Raw genomic sequence first — 19765 nt, forward strand, 5'->3', positions numbered from 1 at the left:
TGCTGGGTCTCGCTTGTCGGTGACATCGCTTTCATGATCAGCAGCCTCTGAGCAACCCTGAATTAAATTTATCTCAAACTAGGAAATCCATCAGCAGCCATCAAGAGTGTCTGAGCTGATGCTGTATAGCTCAGGCCTATACCTCTGTGTACACTGTAAAGGGCAAAATACGACTTGGCTTTTATTACTTTAATTAAAACATGAGTGAAGAGTATGAGATTCTTATTAAATTGTATTTTCCTGGCTGCTGTATGAAGGAGCTAACTGATCTGATTACCATGAAGATTACAAACTATCAAAGTGAAAAAAGAGCTTTTTGCAAGTATTTCATATTAAACCTTCAAACATAACACTTTAAGAATAATTATAGTTGTATTACTGGAAAATGATTCATGAATTCTGAATAAATATAAGACCCTTGAAGGGAAATGTTCCAAGACCACAGTTTTCGTTCCAATCTGATGAAATTTAGTATCATTTTGCAGCTGTAGAATAAAATGAAAAAAAATATGTACATAGACTGTATTGAGTATATGTCAGACTAAACTAATGAGATTTTTTTCATCAACTCTAAGCACGCACACAGACAAATGGAATAGCCATTCTCATTTTCTGTAATAGAAAGCACCGAAAGAGAAGGCAGAAAAGATCTTGGAGCTCACAAGTCTTTATTCTACCCTTGATTGTTAAATAATATATTTTAAGTTCTCATATCTCGCCTGCAGAATGTTTGAACTGACATTAATGGGTATATAAGAGAAAAGAGCGAGCTTTAAAAAAAAAGTGAGGAAGGGCTAGGATTGGGAATTTTATTAATATTCCCAGTGGGCTGTAATAAAGATACTTTTCACACAATACAGTGAATGTTTACAGCAGACAATTTAGTTTCCTTCCAACAATTATGAGAGAAATTGAATCTCAGGAAATGTTGGTTTTCTCTAAAATTAGACATAACAATAAAGATACCCCTGAAAGTTTATTAAGGAGGGAAGGAAAAAAAAAAAGTCATCAGTCTCTGGAAGACGATTTAGCAAATTTATTTTAGAGAATTCCAGATGACTTCTAAACAAAACCAGACACCTATGTGACGCTGAGGGCTCGTGCTCCCCACGCCGTGTTCGAAGCCGGGGGCTGCTTTTCTCTTGAGGAGCTTTTTTTCCCAGGCTTCAGCAATTCCTGGTGCATTTTGGAAGCAAATACCCAAAAGGTGCTTGTTTCCACCATGGACCTGGCTGGAGGAGGATTGCCCATCAGTTCTGCAAGCAGATGGGGCACAAGGTAGTAGCAGGTCATGCTCCTCTGCATGCAGGTCAGGATGCTACAAGCCTGGGAGCCCACACCAGTATCAAAAGGAAGATGTGTGGTCCACACCCGCCCACCCCTCGTCCCAGGGCAGGTTTCCCTGCGCTGAACACATGAAAGGGAAACATCATTATTTACATCAAAAATAGCAAAGCTGGAGGAGCCCCATTTCATAAAATCATCAGGATGTTTCCTCACCTGCATGTTAGCAAGTTGAAAGCTGTGTATTTTTGCATGAATATTTGCATGCCTTCTTGCAGGTGCAGTTAACGTTGGTGCTTGTGCAAATGTGATGTTTCCTCCACCCCCCTGCACAAGGGCAGAGCTCTGCGCGCAGTCGCCTGTGGGTTTGCATGCACAAAGGACTAGTTAGCAAAACACGGTGAGCTCAGGCCTTTAAGTTTTTCCCTAGAAAAGTGGTCATGAAATGTCAAGAGAGGAGCTGCAAGGAAAGGATGGAAATTATTGGGCACTTGAATGCAACTTCAGGAATGAATTTATCATGCTCACACAGAGATGCTGGGGATCAAAAAGGGAAAGCCACTCTGTAAAACGCAGAAAACTCTGAAGCTCTTTGAGCAACTCACGCTATGGTGTTTAATTTTTGAAACACTCCGATTTGAACAGGCAGTGTAATTCTTCTGCTTGCCCTGGTTTCCAGACTTCTGCATCGAGGATGTGCTGCAACATGCATGTTAGAGACACCTACTCTCTTCTACTTGCGTGTTTTTTCTTTTGTCCGTGCGATCCTTGATTGCCAACTTCTGCCTCACTTTGTTCCAGTCTGGAAAGAGACTCCTGTTGTTTGATATCAAAATTAGGGATGGGAGGAGAAATGGTGAAAGCCGATGCAGCTTTGCTTGCAGCCAAGCTTCTCCAGTAATCTTCCTCAAAAGGATCTGTCCCATTTTGATCACATTAAGGGCTAGACTGGGATGATGCTTTTTGGTAACACCAAGTAGGACTCTGAGGTACCCGGTTTGGTACCGGTGTTAGCAGTAGAAGCACTTGGCTCTGAGTCGTCACAGGTTTGTGGAAACACCTAGGCTTTGTGTGGGCTTGGGTTTGAAAGACAGCAGCTGAAGCCCTCGAGTACACTGGGCAAATGTGAATTTTTACCATGGGGTCGATGTCTTGGCTTTGTTACCTGCAGCCCTGTTGCGCTCAGAGCCTCCCCCGCCTCTCCATTAGCATCTCGCTCTTATTTTGGCTCTTCCACCTCTGCCTGTTTCCCTTGGAACAATTCAGGTTCTACCCGGCATGTTGTAAACTAGTAAAAATAATAGAAAAAGCTCTCCAGCTGCTTAATGAATGAAGTGTTTCAGTTGTTTTGGCCTCCGGATAGCTGGGGCTGGTTTTCTTTGGATGCAGCTGCTAATGGAGTGCCTCCTGCCTCATGCCTTGTGTGTTGGGTCGGGTCCCTCGTGGTCATGCGATGGAGGTCGTGCTGGTGTTGATGTGAGCCCTCTTGCACCTTCATCTCCTCTGCAAAGCTCTTCTCTGTGTCAACAAATGCTGTCCGTTGCCTTTAGAGCTGCCAGTGCCTACAACAGTCCTTTCTCACCGCCAGCACTGGAGGTGATCACTGCTACAGGCTCCTGGCTGTGAGCAGCAGCTTGGTGTCCTGGCTGTCCTTCTAGATGGAGAGTTGTCTTTACTTCAGGGAAACATTGCTATTTTGATTGTTAATTTTATGTTTTTCCTTTTTGCCTTCCTCCTGAAAGGATGGTACCTACTCTAGCTATTCATTTTGTCCAGGTTGCTTAATGCTTTAGAAGGTATTTGATGAGTATCTGTGATTTAGGACATAGATGAGCCCCTCACAGCAATGCGTGTGTTCCTGCCTTTTTTTAGATACCATACATAAGCCTGTTTTTATTAAAGAAAAAAAAAAATTGTTAAAATCGTTAAAGATAAAATCTGTTTCCCAAAATTCACATATTGGAGGCTTAAAGCTGAGATTTTCACACCTACGCTGGGGATTTGGATGCTTGGCCATGCACCATGTTACAGTTCTCACAATTTTGTCATGAGTCTCCTGGTGCTTCGTGCTTTCCCTAACAGCCCGGCACCTTTGTGCTCTTGTGACATGACAGCTTCTGCTTTGGATAAGTGAGTAAATGAATAAATTTCTTGCACTTGTGGTTGTGGAGGAAGGCTTGTAATTGTGGCACTCAGAAGCTCAGTAAATGCAAAGGAGGTAGAGAGAGATCCCGGGTGGTTATCTTGACATGTCATGGACTGGGAGGACTGGCACATTGATAAGTTTTGCATATTTAGGGTCTGCAAGGAGTGAGGCATCCCGATCCGATAGTTAATCTTTAATATCTCCTTTGACCAACCAAAACCAGGTCATGCTTAGCTGCAGATGTTGCCTGCCCTGGCTTTGGAGGCAGCACCCGCCCAAACCCAATCATTGAGATTGAAATCGGGTAGATGCTCTTGCTGTCTCATCTCAGGGTTTACTTTGGCAAAGCTGACTCAGAGGTATCTGGCTTTGGCATTTCTCCCGCGTGCTGGAGCCAGATTCTGGGGCTGAGGGTCTTCGGGATAACGTGAGAGGCTGATTTATTGCGCTGGTGATTTCAGTTTATTTCCTTTTCCCATTTCGGCAACTTCCTGGCAGTCTGAAATGTTTTGCAGTGGATGGACGGGTAAAGGATTTCAAGCTCTTCTTGGGGATAAAGAGGAGAGAGGGGAGGGAAGAAGGTGGCATTCTACAAAGCATTGGTATGTTCTTAATGTTAATAAAATAAAAAAAAAGGTAAGCAGCACCTTAGCTGCTAATGCGACAGGCGCTTAAGAAGCACTGAATAAATACATAAAACATATTTGCTGAAGGCATTTGTCGTTGGAAGTTTAAACATTAAACATGCCTGCTTCATCTGATACCGTAATAAAGCAGAGATGTTCAAAGAGCCATTAGTGGTGCTCTGACTACAGCTTTACATCTTCAGTATATGTACCAAGGAAGCCGCATTATATCAGCAATGCCTCAGTGAGTTTTGCCCCCAGAAGGGAAAGTAAGTGAATTCTGGGAGGGATTTCAATGTGTCTTGGACTTTTTTGTAGTGCATTTCCCCTTTCATATTGATCGACGTGGACGTTTTGGTATTGTTCCCTTGTAAAGTGGTGGAGCAGGTCCACGAGAGGCAGCAGCTCTGCCATTGTCCCGGTATCCCCAGGCTTAATAAAAGCTGGCTCAGGGCCTGATGAGACAAATAAACAGGTTTGTGTATTTAGTTTTTTAAATTACAGGATAAGGAGGAATGCAGATACTCAATCCATTAAGAAATAACTAGGTGGGTGATTCACTACCATTTGTGTAAATGGCACTAACTCTGGTCTGCCTGCACAATTTATTAATACTTCACGGGAGGAAAAAAAATTATTTTAATCTCATAATGGATGATGAGCTGTGAAATTGCTTCTGCAGCAGCTGGGCACCCTGGGGGAGGTGCTAGATTGCACAACATTATGCAAGCTCTCCCCACATCTCTGCCTTTCTCGTGCTAATCAGACACGTCAAATCTGGGTGATGGGGAGGGGGGGTGCCACTGCTTTTGTTGGATTTTATTACTTCTTTTTTTAAAAAAATATATGTAGTTTTCTTGTCAATTTGCTTTGGGGTCCCAAGTCTGACTTTGGAAGCGTGTGGGCTCAAATCTGAGTGCATTTGTGGTGAGCAATGCTTTGGGCTTCAAAGGTCCTGGCCTGATCCCTGCCGCCGCTGGCCACGCTGGCCTGGCTCACAACATTAACTAGCTAGAAATTCAGCAAAGGTACTGGGGCTGACCCAGTTTGTGATTTCATCTGGTTGATACCCTCACTTTGTAGGCAAGAGTACCAAGAGCTGTTACTGTTGAACAGCAGCTTTGCTCTGCTTTCGTAGGCTTGGACTGGGATCATGAGCAGTATCGACACTCCGAGTGCTGTGACGATTCGTTTGTGTACTAGAAGGACAGCCTGAGGTTAAGTACTTCAGTTGCGTATGGGAAACCAGTGCACGTGTATAGTGATGAGCGAAAACCAGGTGTAGTGTAGGACCACTTAGGAAAAAATTGCAGATTGCCCCCTTAGGCTCTAGCAACGGATTTGCAGTGTTTGCTGCAATTGTGCTGGTGGCGTACTCTCAGTTGCGCACGCGCATGCATGTCTCAACGCCTTGCAAACACCAATGCTGGTGGCTGCAGGTGTGCCCTGGCGTGGGAGGACCGCACTGGTCTTCGTCTGAGACTTTGTCTTTGCTGATGGCAGGGGGAAAAAAAAAAAATCAGGGCACATCTGGGAGAAAAAAGACTTGATTTAAGATGGGTTGTGTTGCCATTACGGCTTTGCTGGAGGATCTTGCTGCAGACGTCTGGGTAAAGCAGTATTTGCCGCAGTACCTGCGGCACAGAGTATGGCTCTGCTGGCTGGCTGCAGAGGGCTAGGACATATCCTTTGAGATGAAACTCTGAAAAACTTGCTACAAAGCATCCATGCAAAGTGTGCCACAAAGGCTTTTTTAATCCCTTAACCCCACACCTTCAGTTTTGAGCATAAGGGAAATACTCTCTAAGACGAAAACCGAAAGGGGACAAGTACGGTACAGAATATCGTTTCCTTCCTGCTCTGGGTCCTTCTTGCTCGACTGAAGCTGGGTTGAATTAATTTCTTAGAGTGCTTTTTACTAATTCTTCCTTGCATGCACTCCATTACTGTTTTCAGGCCGCCCTATCTCTTGACCTGCTTACAGTGCATTATACATCATTATATAATGTACCCTTGGCGCAACACAAAATACCAAATCCGTACAGTCCAACAATGAATTTCTGTGAACTGCACTGATCTTATTATGCAAGTTCAGTATGCCATGAGACAAAAAAGGCAATTATGTAAAATCTGTACTCCTCAAATAATTCCCAGAAATGCATGATATTCTTGAGTAGAATATTATCATATTCCTTGTATTTGCTTCCAGGCGAGATACTAGGAAAGAAAAGAAAAGGGGTTATATCAGTCTGGCCCAGTCAGTCTAATTTTAGATCCCCATCGGCTCCTCTCTCGCTGGGTATACAGTCCCTTCAATATATTTTTAAAACAGGCGAAAATCGTTATAAACAATTTTAAGGAGGCTGATTGTGAGACAGATGACAGAGGGTACACTTTGCCGATGTGGAGCGGAGCTTGCACATCTCCTAGCTTTCCCAGGAGCACTGCCACGTTTGCTTTGAAAAAAATAGGGAAGCATAGCCAGAAAAACACGTAGTGAAATGAAACAGTTCTCTCGTCAGTGTGGGTAGGTAACTAAAACATAGGTGAAGCTAGATATTACGACAGGTGATCCAGGAGCAGCTACGCATCAAACATGCCTTACAGTCCTGGCCCCGCTTATGAAGATACAACAAAGAGTTTTCAGGAGCCCTGGTTATTGCCGACATTTGCATAAGCCAATATTGAATGCTTCTGAAAACACTGTCAGCAGACTTTGAGCCCTAATATCCCATCTGCTTATTTGGAAGTTGAAGGCCTTTGTTACAGGGACGTGGTGTTGCCTTACAGAGTTCAGCCTCCAGAGCTGGAGATGGGGGGTCCAGATGTAGCACCTCCACGTGTGCTGTAACGTGAATACCCCAGCATGGATCAGGACAGCATGGGGCAGAGGAAGGTGATGCCTGGACATGCTCTGTCTCGTGTAAATGGCATTTCAGAGAAGTAACAACAGCAAATCTGCAAAGCGGTAGGCTTGGGCAAATTTTGTAAGGAGCCTGGGGAACTCCCTGCCGCTAGATGTTGACGTCAAGAACGTAATAGAGATGCAAGGAGGTGGAAGGACGATAAAACCAGCTGAGGTAGGTGAAAGGGAGGGATGAATTGTTCTGTTGTCTGAGGAGCTTCCATAACTGTTCTCTAGGGATTTTTAGATCTCCTCCAAAACGCTAGCTAGTACTGGCTAATTTTTAGGTCAGCATGTTTGACCAGACAAACTCTTGGTCTGATTGCTTATGTGGGTCTTGAGTTCTTGGGAGGATAGTATGTGGTCGTGAGTTTCCACTCCTCCCTGCAAGTGGTTTTGAGAGCTTTTCAGGATGTACTTGGTGGCATGAGAAGGTGGATCTGGAGGATCCACAGTTGTCCCAGCAGGTTCAAGTGGAGCCCTCTTTTGGGACATGCTGTGGCTCTGACAGAGTCCTTCCCTGCACTCTCTTACAAGGCAATTGCTGCCTTGCAATGAGAGCAGGAAAGGCTGAGATATCTGAGGTGGATTACATTTGTCTTCCTCTTTATTCCTGGGGGTAACTACTTCCAAAACTCATTTTTGTCTGTGTCACTGGGGAATTAGAGCGCTCTCTCTCTCTCTCTCTCTCTTCCCCAGAAGGATAAACGCAGCATTACTAATCCTTGCTGCACTGCTGCTTCCATACATGTATATCTGCCTTTATGGTAACTGTAACCTTTTCTTGAACCAGAGATTTTCCTGAACAAGAGCCCTTTGGGATCTGTGTGGGCTTTCCTGGATACATTTTTAATAAACACAATAATTTGACTGCAAGCCCATTACCTATCCCCTGTTTGTTCTATGGGATAGTCATTTCCATGCCTGCAAAAACCACTAACTCATAGGGCAATCAAAGGAAGAATGACAACCAGGACAAAATTGGTATGTGTTGTGATAAACCAGTCCATCTTCAGCATCATGCGCCGTAGCTTTATATATTGCCTGTAAATAATGGCCTCAAAATGATATTAAATCTTTAGAAAAAATCAAGCCTAATTGTAACTATATTTTTGTTTTCCATTTTGGTTTATGTACAGTATATGACTTTTGCAGAGACATTTTTATTCCAGGAAAATGACAGGCCAACAAGAAGCCATAATTGCACTGATTTTTAGAAGTGCCTGCATTACTACAGATCTGATGTACTGCAAGACATGAATCAGAAAAATTCTATTAAAAAATCTCTTGAATGGCTGACACAGGAGTATTATCCACGATGATTAATTTGACTTGGTCATTATGAACACAGACAAGTCTGACAAAATTGCATTTCATTCCCCACTGAATTCATAAAATCACTATACACATAATAAGAAGTTATAGTTCTCTGCTATCCACTATTCTTGACAGGATTCCAGTTCTGGATAAGATACTGATTAAAAAAAAAAAAAAAGTGGGGGGAGAGAGGGAGTTGGGAGCCTTTTTAAAAGCCTACAATAGGGCTGATTTCTTTTGCTATAAATTGTTCATAGAACTCCATTATTTTTAGCTTTTTTTGGTGAAGTGGTGATGCAGGTCAACCGCAGCTTGGACAGTATAAAAACTGACTGTAATCTCTTACTTGCATCAAAAGGGATGCGGCAGAAATGCATGCACCTGCTTCACATCGTGAATCCCAAGAAGCCCTGTTGGGCTGTACCTGAGGGCAGAGGGCAGGGACCGTCACCGCTGCTGCCTCTGTTCAGCCACAGCCACAAGCAAATCCTTACCCAGATTGAATCTCGGGGATTGTCCATCACACAGATGATTATTAACAACTGGTAGCTTGTTCTTCATTTCCAACCCACATAAATGAGGTACCGATGGACAGGTTGAGGCCAGAGAGTCCCAAGAATGTTGTTTCTGGGTTCGGTGGCACGTAAAACAAACAAAACTTCTCCGGTGAGCAGCAGAATTGGGCGCATGCCTCCCAAAACTTTATCTTTCTGAGTCAGCTGAGATTTTCTGTTCCCTCTGAATATTCTTGGCTGGTTCCCTTCACAGTCCCCGTCCTGCTGAGCACCACGGCACCACATCGCAGCCGTCCCTTCACTGCTGTAGCAACTGGCCAAGGAGATCAAAGGTTATTAGGGCAAGCATGAATGTTTTGGGGCCCTGGTATCTCCCTTCTGTGCACATGTGGTTTTATGAAACTTGTCGAAAAGAGACTTTTCTTGTGCTGTCAAATTTGGTTGAAACCATCCGGCAGGCTCAGCTTTTGGAAGACCCATGGCTGTGTTCCTGCATGGGATTGGTGTCTGTAGGAGATGGGAGAAGGTCAACTCATGTAACGTTAGAAGGTAAACATCCAGCTCCGTTCAAAGGTGAGGCCGTGCAGTAGCGCTGCAATTGAGCTGGAGGCTGGCTTTCTGCTGCGGGTTGTCGTAGCATGCAGAGTCTGCATCAGAGCAATGCCTGCACGATAGGAGGAAATGGTGAGAAACAGGGAACGTGGAGGTGTATGCTTGCTCTTTGGGTGAACCGACATTTGTTTGGGATTTAAAAACCCGCTACTACAGGTATGGAAGAGGAGCAGAGAGGTAGGCAGAGCCCAGCTTTCCCGCAGGTTGCCTGCTGCTCTGCTGTGCTCCCAACCTCCCCAGTGTGGCTGCCTGTTACTGAAGATTGTGCAGACGCTTCCAATGCACATTTATGTTCATGCAAGAACTCATTTTTCCCTTTTCAACCGCATTCCCATAGTCAAAAACCTGAGCGTGTGAAAATTAATGTAAAAGGGGCTGGGAACACTTCAAAGACAATTTGTAGATTGTATGTGACTGACTTAATAAATACTTCTTTACAGTATTTATCCAACTCTACCCAAGTAATTCATCGGCCCTGCTATTCACACGCTGGATCTCCGTGTGTGAAGATGGGGCAAATCAATTTCCATTCCTAAGACCCAGAGCTGCTGACGCGGAAAATCAGCGCTACTTCACTTCTTGGCACGGGGCTTTGGGAATCACAGGTGCGAGCACAGCCCTCCGGCATCCCCCCCACACACCCCCCGAGAAGTGGTGCCGAAGGGATCTGCACCCCTGCCCGCGGCCCCCTGGGTCACCCTGCAGCGAGCACCGGGCCATTTCCCTTGCTGGCCCCAGAGCATTTCTCTGTAGTTTGCAATGTCCAAGTGACTTCCACCTCCTCCTGCCACCTGAACTATCGTTTCTGTCCCCGTGGATTCAGTGCTTTGCGCTGAGCAGAAAACCTCTGTGGTTCACGTGCTGGAGAAACGTATCAAAATCCCCTTCTTGCAAATATGATCGTGCCTGTGCTGAGTAATGTGTGTGGTGGGAGAGCAGTTCGGAGGTGTTCAAGGAAATGCAGGGTAGCTTGCCTTCATTAAGCTTTGGTTTTCACTTATTTATTGTGTTTGGACTCTTTTCCTCTATATGGCCCAAGGTCTTCTGTCAACCTGGCGTGCCCTGCAGCTTGTGTGAACACTGGCACACGGTGAATCCTTTTGTATGTATGTAAGAGAAGTAGGGAAAGTCTCTGTATGAAAAAGCAATGTGCTTATCTGGCTTCTGACCCGATCCGATGCATCATCCAGCTTTGGTGCAATCGAGATACCCCACAAACCACCTGCTTGTTTTTCTGCAGCCCCTTTCCCAAGCTGCGCTGGTAGACCTCGTGGTGCCAGTAGAAGAGGAGCGCTCTCTCTGGGGACACAGCCCTCAGGCTCGTGCTCGTGGGACGGCGTGGGCAGCCCATAACCTCCGTGTCCTCCCTGCTCTTCATGCACACCAGGAGCTCAAGGTGTAGCCCTTGGTCATACCTCTCAGCCTCACAAATAGCAATGTTTTCCTCACTTTGCAGACCTGCCAGGCTGGTTTTGGTCTGTTTAGACCCATCTAATCTCTGAAGTGTCTAGAGGGTCACGTTCCTACGGCAGTAAGCTCTTGCGTTAGCTGCAGGAAAAACCTAGTTAGTAGATGAGGGATGGTACAGAGTCCATGGTGTTTTGTGTCATCTGGATGATTAGGGTGGGATGGATCACGCCAGCCTACGTATTTCCTTGTACCTTACCAAGAATAAATGTTCTCTCTTAGGCTCATATTTACTGTTGAATGTTATTTGACAGGGCAAATATTTACCTGCAATAATACTGCAAATCTCTATCCTTCTCACTGTGAATAATATTTCTCTGAATCAATGCTTGGCTGCAACTCCTGGATCCTCATGGATAATCACACAGAACATGACTCAGTGGAGAATTGGGGTCACTGGACATTTGCCATGCTGCTGAGGAGAACGGTTTCCCAGGTCCTTCGTCAAGTCATGTCCTCTATGATTAATACCAATGCACAGTGAAGAGATGGTACTGGCCGGCTGTAGGGTGTTTTGTAAAGAAGGACAGCACTTTCCTCCCCTCCCAAGAGGGGAAATACAGGAGGAAGCTAAAGGCTTAATTTGTAGACATGCTCAACACTTGTAGCTCCCTCCCAAGTCATCTGCACGGTGAGTTCTCAGTGTCCTTTAAAACATGGCTGTGGTTATGGCTTTGGCTGAATCACAGCTGGTCCCCCAAGAGCTGCACTGCGTTAAGGCATGTGGACATCCCTTAGTCTCAGATCAGCTGGATGTGTGGAGCCGCCTGGCCACTGTGCAGGGGTGGGTGGATGGATGGATCCAAAACAGCCCCTCTTCACTGTGCTTGCTGGGAACGCTTCCCTGAGCTCAGGTCCACGGTTAGGCAGGGTGGTTTTGTTACTGGGTGGCTGGTGGGAGCCACCAGGGCTTGCTTTATTTGCAGTTCAAGAGGAGGTACGGTGTAGGAGCGAAAGATGAAGCAGCAGCAACGTTGAGTGTGGTTTTGAGTCCGGTGGCAGAGGATGTGCAGGGTCGCCATGCCCATTGGGCCATCCCGCAGTGCAGAGGTGAGGGACACCCAGGGCATGTTGATAACCCATAGATGTGCTCTGTGTTTGCAGCAGAGACAAGCTGCTTGCCATCAACAGACCGGTCCCCAAAGCTGCCTCCTGCCTGAGAGCCTTCTCCTGCACTGGGCTCTGCATGCTACAAGGCAGAGAAATGTCTGGGCTCAGTATGCACGAGCTAGAAGAAGTGGAGATCTGGACCAATGCTTTGAATAGATCAAAGTGAGAGCTGGGAATGGGGGTCTCCACTCCCATCCCTGCACGCCCCATCAGTCTCAGGTGTGCTGGTGATTGGGCGCAAACACATCAGGGATGGTATAAAAAAGCTGAGTGATGTGGCCTGGCTTTCTCAAAACAGACAAGAGGGCTTCATGGCTGAAGCTCTCGCTACCTGCCCTGCTGCCTGCTCCCAGGGCAGCCCCCCGAGCTGCCACACATCCAGCCCAGGTGACTGCAAGGCAGCTCTGGCTCTGGCACCCCTTGCCTGACCTTCCCCCAGCGCTGCCTGGTGCAGCCCGCTGATAAGAGCAGAAGAAAGGTAGGATTGTTTCTCTCCCGCCCTGGAGCAGCGGCAGAAGCGTGTTCCTTTGTCGTGGGCGTTTGCGCTGCATTACAGCAATGGTAGATATTGCCGTGAAAATGCTCGGCGCTATTTCCAGCTTGCTTGTCGCTGGATGCTGACAGTCCGGAGTGAGAGCTCCTCACTTCTCTCCTTGACCCACAGTAATTTTCAGATGCAGCTTAAGGGCATGTAGAGAAGATGTCCACAACTTGATGAGCTTATAAATCAGGTGCTTCTCCAGCCATATAAAAGAAGATCCAGTTTTGCTGTTAAAACCCAGTCTTCCCATGCCTGGGACACTGGAGACAGACAGTGGGACGAGCTCGTTCCCCTGTAAAGCTCTTGTTCTCCACCCACTCTCTTGATTCAGCTCCACGTCCATATGGGGCACCCTTTAACTGCAACTCCTGCTTCTTCTGCACCCACAAACATGCACCGCAGAACCACCTGAGCCCCAGTCGGCACAGCTTTGCTCAGGGTGTGCACTGCACTGTTGCTTGAGAATGCATGCAAGAGGCAGGGACTTGTGTCCTTCCTCTTCATCCTCAAATAGCTCTGCTCCCGCTGGTTGGCCAGGGCCATCCTGCAGGGCTCTGCTGTGTCACCCTCTGTTCTCATTCATTCTGCCCTCGGGGACTTGCTTCTGCCAGCTCCTTAACCCTTTTCCAGCCCCACCGCTTCCCTGTCCTCCCTCTCAGCCTTCTCCTGCAGCACAAGCCGTTGTGTCCTTCCCCACTAGCCTCATGTGGGTCACCTGCAGATCCTGGGGGTTTGGGTGTCTCCCATCCACCTCTGTCTCCCTCCTGAAAAGCGTCAGGGAGTACGGGAAGCCTGGGAGATCATGGCATATCATCCCCGTGGTGGGGAGCAGCATTGGCAGTAGGCCACGTTGGGGTGTCTCAAGACCTGCTGGTGCTTCAGGAGCACAGGTTGTGCCTGCTGGTGCCACTGCAGCTCTGGCAACGGGACCTTGCTGTGCAAGTCACCCTGTGCTTTTGCAAGGGGTTCAGCAATTCTGACTTTCCTCTCAAATGAATGCAAATAGCATTTCCCCAGCCCTGTGCTTGTGAGCTAGGAGGGAGCAGCCAGTAATGTGGTTACCCGTTCTGATTCCTCTTGGCCCTGGACGTGGCCTGGGTGTCACCTTGCTGGGAACCAGAGCCTTTCTCCCCGTTACAGAGCCCTCCACACGTCCCTGTGCCGAAGGCACTGATCTAGGGAGCTGTGGCCCAGCAAGGCATGATGAAAGGGTAGTGGAGAAGCTGCATGGCATGAGCACAGCCAGATGGATGCATCTCTTCATGTCCCCCCGCCACCTCCTCTCCACCCCTCTGTTCTCTGCCCCTGAATCTGCAGGTGGGTGGAGATGGTCCAGGGACCCCTGTTTAAACTTGGATTTCGAGAAGGAAAAATTGTTTTTAAATATGATTTTGCTGCTGTTGGAGTTTGGTCGTTGGAGGATGGCTGCAATGCCATCCTGTGGCATCACTGTGCAAGCATGGCGCATAGCCCTGGTGCCGTGCTCAGGGCAGTTCAGTCCATGCCCGGTGCCTGGCCCTGCAGCACAACCCCTGTAGCTGGGGCACAGAGATGCACGGGGGTCTGAGGGCAAGGAGGGAGTCAGAGAAGAGGCACTGTCCCCTCTCTGAGAGTGCTTGGCTCGATCCTGTTGCTCCATCCCGCTGCAGGCAGAAGCAGGGGTTTGACACTCCAAGCAGCACCCATCTGCCCTGCAGCGCGAGCCGAGAGAGGGTTTGCAAGAAGAGGCTTGTTGTTTCAGCTGATTTCAGTGTTTTAATTTGAAGAGGAATAATGTGTAATCACAACTGTCATCTGTTTGACAGTGGAAAATCCTAGATCTTCCGTGGGTTTTTGTGTACTGTAATGGGCAGCCTTTTAGCAGAGCGAGCTTCTCTGCACTCGCGTTTGGGGTCCTGGTGGGATGAATGGGTTCAGACCAGCTCGCTAATCTAATTTGTAATGTATCCTTACAACATATAATTGGCTGTTTAATTTAATTTGGATTAACATAAGAATAGAAAATATAATCTGCAGCGTAGCCCACTTGGTGGTAGAAAGGGGTGTTGGGTGTTACTGGTTTGAGATGACGGCTTTTGTGCACGCGGCGTGAGACCACCCTTCGTGGGGACGGAGACGTCACCTCGGACGTGTCAATAGGCACAGTGTGTGACAATAAATCACCCCCTTTTCCCACCCTTCCAAGTGTCTATCTGTCTCATCTCCCTTCCTTACCTTTCTAGCGATCTATTTAAAACATATATAGAATAAACGTGGCTTGCTTTGGAAAATTGTTCGTAGCGATAGGGTGTAAAAGCTGGCAGGCGCCAAGTCTGATTATGTTGATTGGATATTGTCTAATCTGATTTTGATTGTGTACAGCTTTGATTGTAATTTTGATATGTCTGCACAATACTGTAGCTATTCGGAAAGCTTTGTGATTTAAACAGGTCTTTTTCCCCCCCCCCTCGGCTGAATAGAGCGGAGGCAGAAATGTGCAGGGGGGTGAGCGGGGCGACGGGGCTTTCGTGCTCCTTACAAAACCGCCTCAAAGCCCTTCGGTGAGCTGCTCTGCAGCAACACAAGGAACTTGTAGTTTTGAAGAGAGCTTTAGGAAACTTTGAATGGGTTTTACATAATTTAGTTAAGTACAGCAAAGCCACTTGCTTATATACCTGATACCAAAATAAACCAGTTGGAGGAACAAGTTTGCTGTGCAATGATTTATTTAAATCCCTTCCCATAGAGCGTGGAGTGAAATCCTCTTAAGTAACTGTGAAAGAATCGGTGTACCTCGAAGTGCGTAGCCCAAACAGAAACCTAACTACTAGACGTATTAAATGGGATCTATCTGTCTGCTGTTGTGTACAACCTCTCAGCCCCCTGCCTTCCCCGTACAATACCGCTGCTAGACAGAAGCTGGCTGGAAAAATAGCTGGGCTTGAATTTCCCCCGAACAATAACTGTTGGTACAGAGCTACCTCAGCCCGGGCTCCGTCTTGTATTTCTTGCATACTCAGATTTCCCCACAGCCAGTGGGAATCTCAAGCGAATGTGAAGGGTCGGGTGGGATGTGCAGTACCTGCTCTTTTCTCTGTCTTTTTTTGCGAGGGGACGAGGGGAGGCGAGAGGTGGGGGTCCAGCTTAGCAGAGGATGGGCCGCTTCTGGCCCCGGCTGGGGGGGGAGGCAGGAGTGACCCCCTGCTCTGACACCCCGCAGGGACGCGTCTCTCCCAGGCAGTGCCGGAGCATTCCCGCTGGGAGCCCTTCCACCTGTCCACAGATACCTCCTTGCTCCCCGCTGCCTCTCCCACTGACTTCTGTATTCTGGTTAAATATGGGGTTTATTTTATTTTATTAAGGGTTTTCTCCCTGCCGTCTGGGGTGATGAAGAGCATGAATCCGAGTGTGAGCTCTGGGGCAATGGATTAACAAAGCCTACAGTTCTTAACTGGTTTTGCACACATCTGGGGTTTTGCTCTTAAATCAAGTATTAAGTCAAAATCTGACCATGAAACTAGGTGATCTGAGAAATTTAGCTTAAAATCCATGTGTATAATACTATAGCAAATCAGAATTTCATATGCTATAATAATATGTGAAACAGTAGGTGTTTAGAATAAGCCTCCCCTGCCAGAAACTCATTATATTCTGCTTTGATAATTAATAATTTTGGATAGATTCACACTTAACATTATGAAGCAAATATGTTTTTGTCTGAAGTGAAAACGATTGCACAGGTGCTATAACATACTTTCTCCATATAAATTGGAACGCTTAGAAGTAAACAAGCCACCAGAAAACATGGGAAGCACAAGGAGTACCAACATCTCTGGGTGTTCGTGGTCACCTCGAGGGAGCGTTGGTAGGGAGGTGAGGGAGTGCTTGTCCAAATGCAGTTTGGATGAGGATATAAGGAAGGACAAATCTCCGTGTGTGGTGGAGTCATGCAGGCTTTCTTTAAAGGATTTAAAAAACATGTGATGGCTGTTTCCAAATCTCTCTCCCTGGTTGTAGCTTCTGTGCTGGAGTTTGTGAGGAATCAACGGGAATTTTGTTCCCAAGTACTAGTTAATTCTACAGAGCTAATTCTCGTAAACACTCTTGAAAATACAAACTGTAGGTACTGTAAGAGCTGAGCTGGGTGCCCAGAGAGGGACTTTGCCTTAAAAATGCAGCAGCTGGTTGGGAAACGGCCATGCTCTTTCATGGCTGTGCGAGCATCGCTTGCCTGGCTGCGATCCGGGCGTAGAAGTTTCTGCTGAGGTTTTGGCGAGCTAAAGATGTGCTAGAGGGATTCAGTGAGGGAGGGGGGAGCAGTGCGGATGCCCCAGGCAGATCTGAGGCGTGCAAGGACCCGTGGTGTCCCTGATGGATGGTGCAGCGCTGCCACACTCACTGCCCGGTTCCTACGTAGTTACGACCTGCTGGTGTCCAGGGCTGGAGATGTCTTTTTTATTAAAACAAAACCATTTCCACTGGAATGTGCTTTTGTATTTCTTACACAAATAATTGCTTTTCTTTGCTGAAGCAACAAGGCAGTGACGCATTGCAAAATGTCTTTTTCATGTTTTAGACATATAACGGTCAGAATGAGAATAACGAAGACTATGAAATCCCTCCCATAACGCCTCCTAATCTCCCTGACCCTTCCCTCCTGCACTTGGTGGACCACGAAACTGGCTATCACTCCCTGTGCCACAGCCTCCCTCCGAACAGTCTGATACCAGCGTACCCCTACCAGAACATGGACCTGCCGGCCATCATGGTCTCCAACATGTTGAGTCAGGATGGGCATCTTCTCTCCAGCCAGCTACCCACGGTCAGTGACTTCTCCCTCTTACTATCTTATGTTAAAGCCGCTCTGTATGTCGTGTTATGAGTTCAACCGAACGTAGAAGGATGTTAACGATGAGGTGTTTGCACTGGGGGTTGGGAAGAGCTGGTGATGCAGCCCTGCCTTGCTGCACTGCTGCCCGCCAAGGTCGGGGTGCGGTGGCAGATGCTGCAGTCACCTACATGGCCATGCTCATGGTGGCAATTTTGTTTTCAGTTTGGTGTCTTCCTGAGCCTTATTAACTGCTCAAGAGCGGGGGGGAAGGTTGTTTTCCTCTGGGTACATAATATCCTCACTGAACCAAGCAAAGTGCATGTGCTCCAACCCCGTGTGAAGGTGACCAGCCAAAGCCCCTAGTTCATAGCCCCTATGCCCTGCATCCTTTCTCCTGCTGGGAAAAGGCCCCAGCCCGTCACCCCTGTGTCCTGCTGCCAGGGTGGCCCCAGTGGCATCCGCAGGAGGAGCACGGATGCTCCATGAAGGGAAAGCTGTCCTATTGATTTCAAGGGGAACAAGATCCCTCTTGCACCTGCAAACTCAGATTGCCTCTTGGCTCACACCGTGGCAAGGGGATACCTTGCGAAGTTTCAAATGGCTCTTCCATAGGGATAAATAAGGCAGGGATAATGAAGTAAAGTGCAGCTCTGGGAAGAAACTTCAGGGCTAATTAGACCTTACGACGCTTCTGTATCAGCAGCACCGAGGAAAGGTTGTGACTTGATTTTGACAGTGGTATTGAATTAATACCGTTGCTGTTTAATAGTATTTTCCTCCTTAGCAGATTTAGCCCTATGGTTAGTTTTCTACATTGTTTCTCTCTAAGATCATTGATTTTCATGGATGTCGTTGGAAGGCATCAATATCAAACAGAGTTAATTTTACTTAAATAGCATGCCTGCGAGTCTGCCACTGCGCTAGCTGGAGAATATTTGGTGTTGATTGCTTGAATAGATAACAGTCTGAAAGGTAGTGATATTTAAATATTTAAATGGGATATTATCTCTTAGTCTAGGAAAATCCCAAGGCTTTCTAAAGTCTTGATGCATCTCCAAGTTTCATTGTTAGTGTGTTTAAGAAAAATATCATGTTCTGCCCATCAATATCGAACACAGGCATATTTCTATGAAATTAAATATTACTTAGGCCTCTGTGTTAGCTTTTAGGTTCTTAGGTGATTAAAACATTCATTTCTGAGACAAAAAGAGTCAATTTCAGATGAAATATTTTTCCCTGGTTTAATTTAAAGCACAGCCCCTTTGCCTGACCCCTATTTTCATAACACGATAATTTTATCCTGTGTTGATTGTCTCATTTTTGAGAGGTGATATTGCACTTATAAATCACTTTCTAAAATACCTAAAGAAACAAGAATAGTGGGATTTATTAAGCAGCTTCTGTACGTCTGAAGTAATTTATTTTGGAGTAGTCCTTGGGAAATGTTCTTTCTTACTTTATGGTACTGTTTTACAAATGCAGCATCGTGACAATAAATCAGGACTGAGCCAGAGAAGATAAGAAAGGGGCTTAGTGGGCTGTAAATGTAGAATAGAGAGATTAAGATTTGTTTGCCCCTTACCACAAAAATAAAAAAGCCAGTGAACCCTAAATTTTCCAGCTGATAGTGAATTGAAACTGTTTAGTTTTGAGCGGAAACCCTTGGAGCTGTAATACATCTTCAGAGGTCCCAGCAGCAAAGGAAGTAGATCAGGGAGTGAACTGCGTTGCAATTTCAGGTCAAAATTAAGTCCTGCCATACCCTGTTGTCGAAGCCTTTTTTCCATGCCATCAGACTTCTCCCGCTGAAAGGCAACACCTTCTAGCCCCTTTTTTTTTTTGAATGCCCTAACTGAGTCTCCCCTTACTCCAGCACCAGCCCACGATGGCAGCATTCATCCCATAGCACACATCTAACTCCTGTTAGCATTAGTGGGGGCAGCGCAGGCACGTGAGAACACAATAAAATCCCGGAGGCAGAGCAGATTTTTAAACTCATATGGTTAATACCTCCTGCCCATGTGCCCATCGAGCCGTAGCCCACTCGGTGGTGGCCCCGTGAAGCCAGCCGTGCTTCAGGCATCGCTGCGCGACGGTGCAGGGCACGCGACGTGCTACAACCCTGCCCGAAAGTCAACCACCTTCGGGTGGGTGTTTGCAGCAGGAAGCCTCCGGATCAAGAAAGGGGCTTGTTTGCTAACACTTCCAAAAAGAGGGGATTTATTGCCGCACGAGTGGTGGTGGGACGCCAGTCTGGGAGCGAGCCTTGCCTGAGCGCTGCGGAGGAGGCGTGCGGAGGGTTCGTCTTTGTTCCAGGACCGACGTTGCTCATGCAAATGTTGGAGCCGGGAGCCTCTCTCCTTGCTGCTGCTCTTTGCTGTAGTTCGTACCGGTTTTTGCATACGCAGCTGTTTCCTGCCTTGGCTGCCATG

The 19765-nt window shown here is 46.9% G+C and overlaps 1 protein-coding gene across 3 annotated transcripts in view; it reads left to right on the forward strand.

The window, feature by feature from the left end:
* The window catches only part of TOX2 (TOX high mobility group box family member 2), a 155697-nt gene that overhangs the window by 73636 nt on the left and 62296 nt on the right, over positions 1-19765 (forward strand). For all 3 annotated transcript variants that reach the window (XM_076352319.1, XM_076352320.1, XM_076352321.1), the window contains exon 3: positions 17079-17324. In XM_076352319.1, the coding sequence (XP_076208434.1) occupies positions 17079-17324 (246 nt within the window). The remainder of the gene's footprint in view (positions 1-17078; positions 17325-19765) is intronic.

This window comes from Aptenodytes patagonicus, chromosome 14 (genome assembly GCF_965638725.1).
Source record: "Aptenodytes patagonicus chromosome 14, bAptPat1.pri.cur, whole genome shotgun sequence".
Lineage (NCBI taxonomy): Eukaryota > Metazoa > Chordata > Aves > Sphenisciformes > Spheniscidae > Aptenodytes > Aptenodytes patagonicus.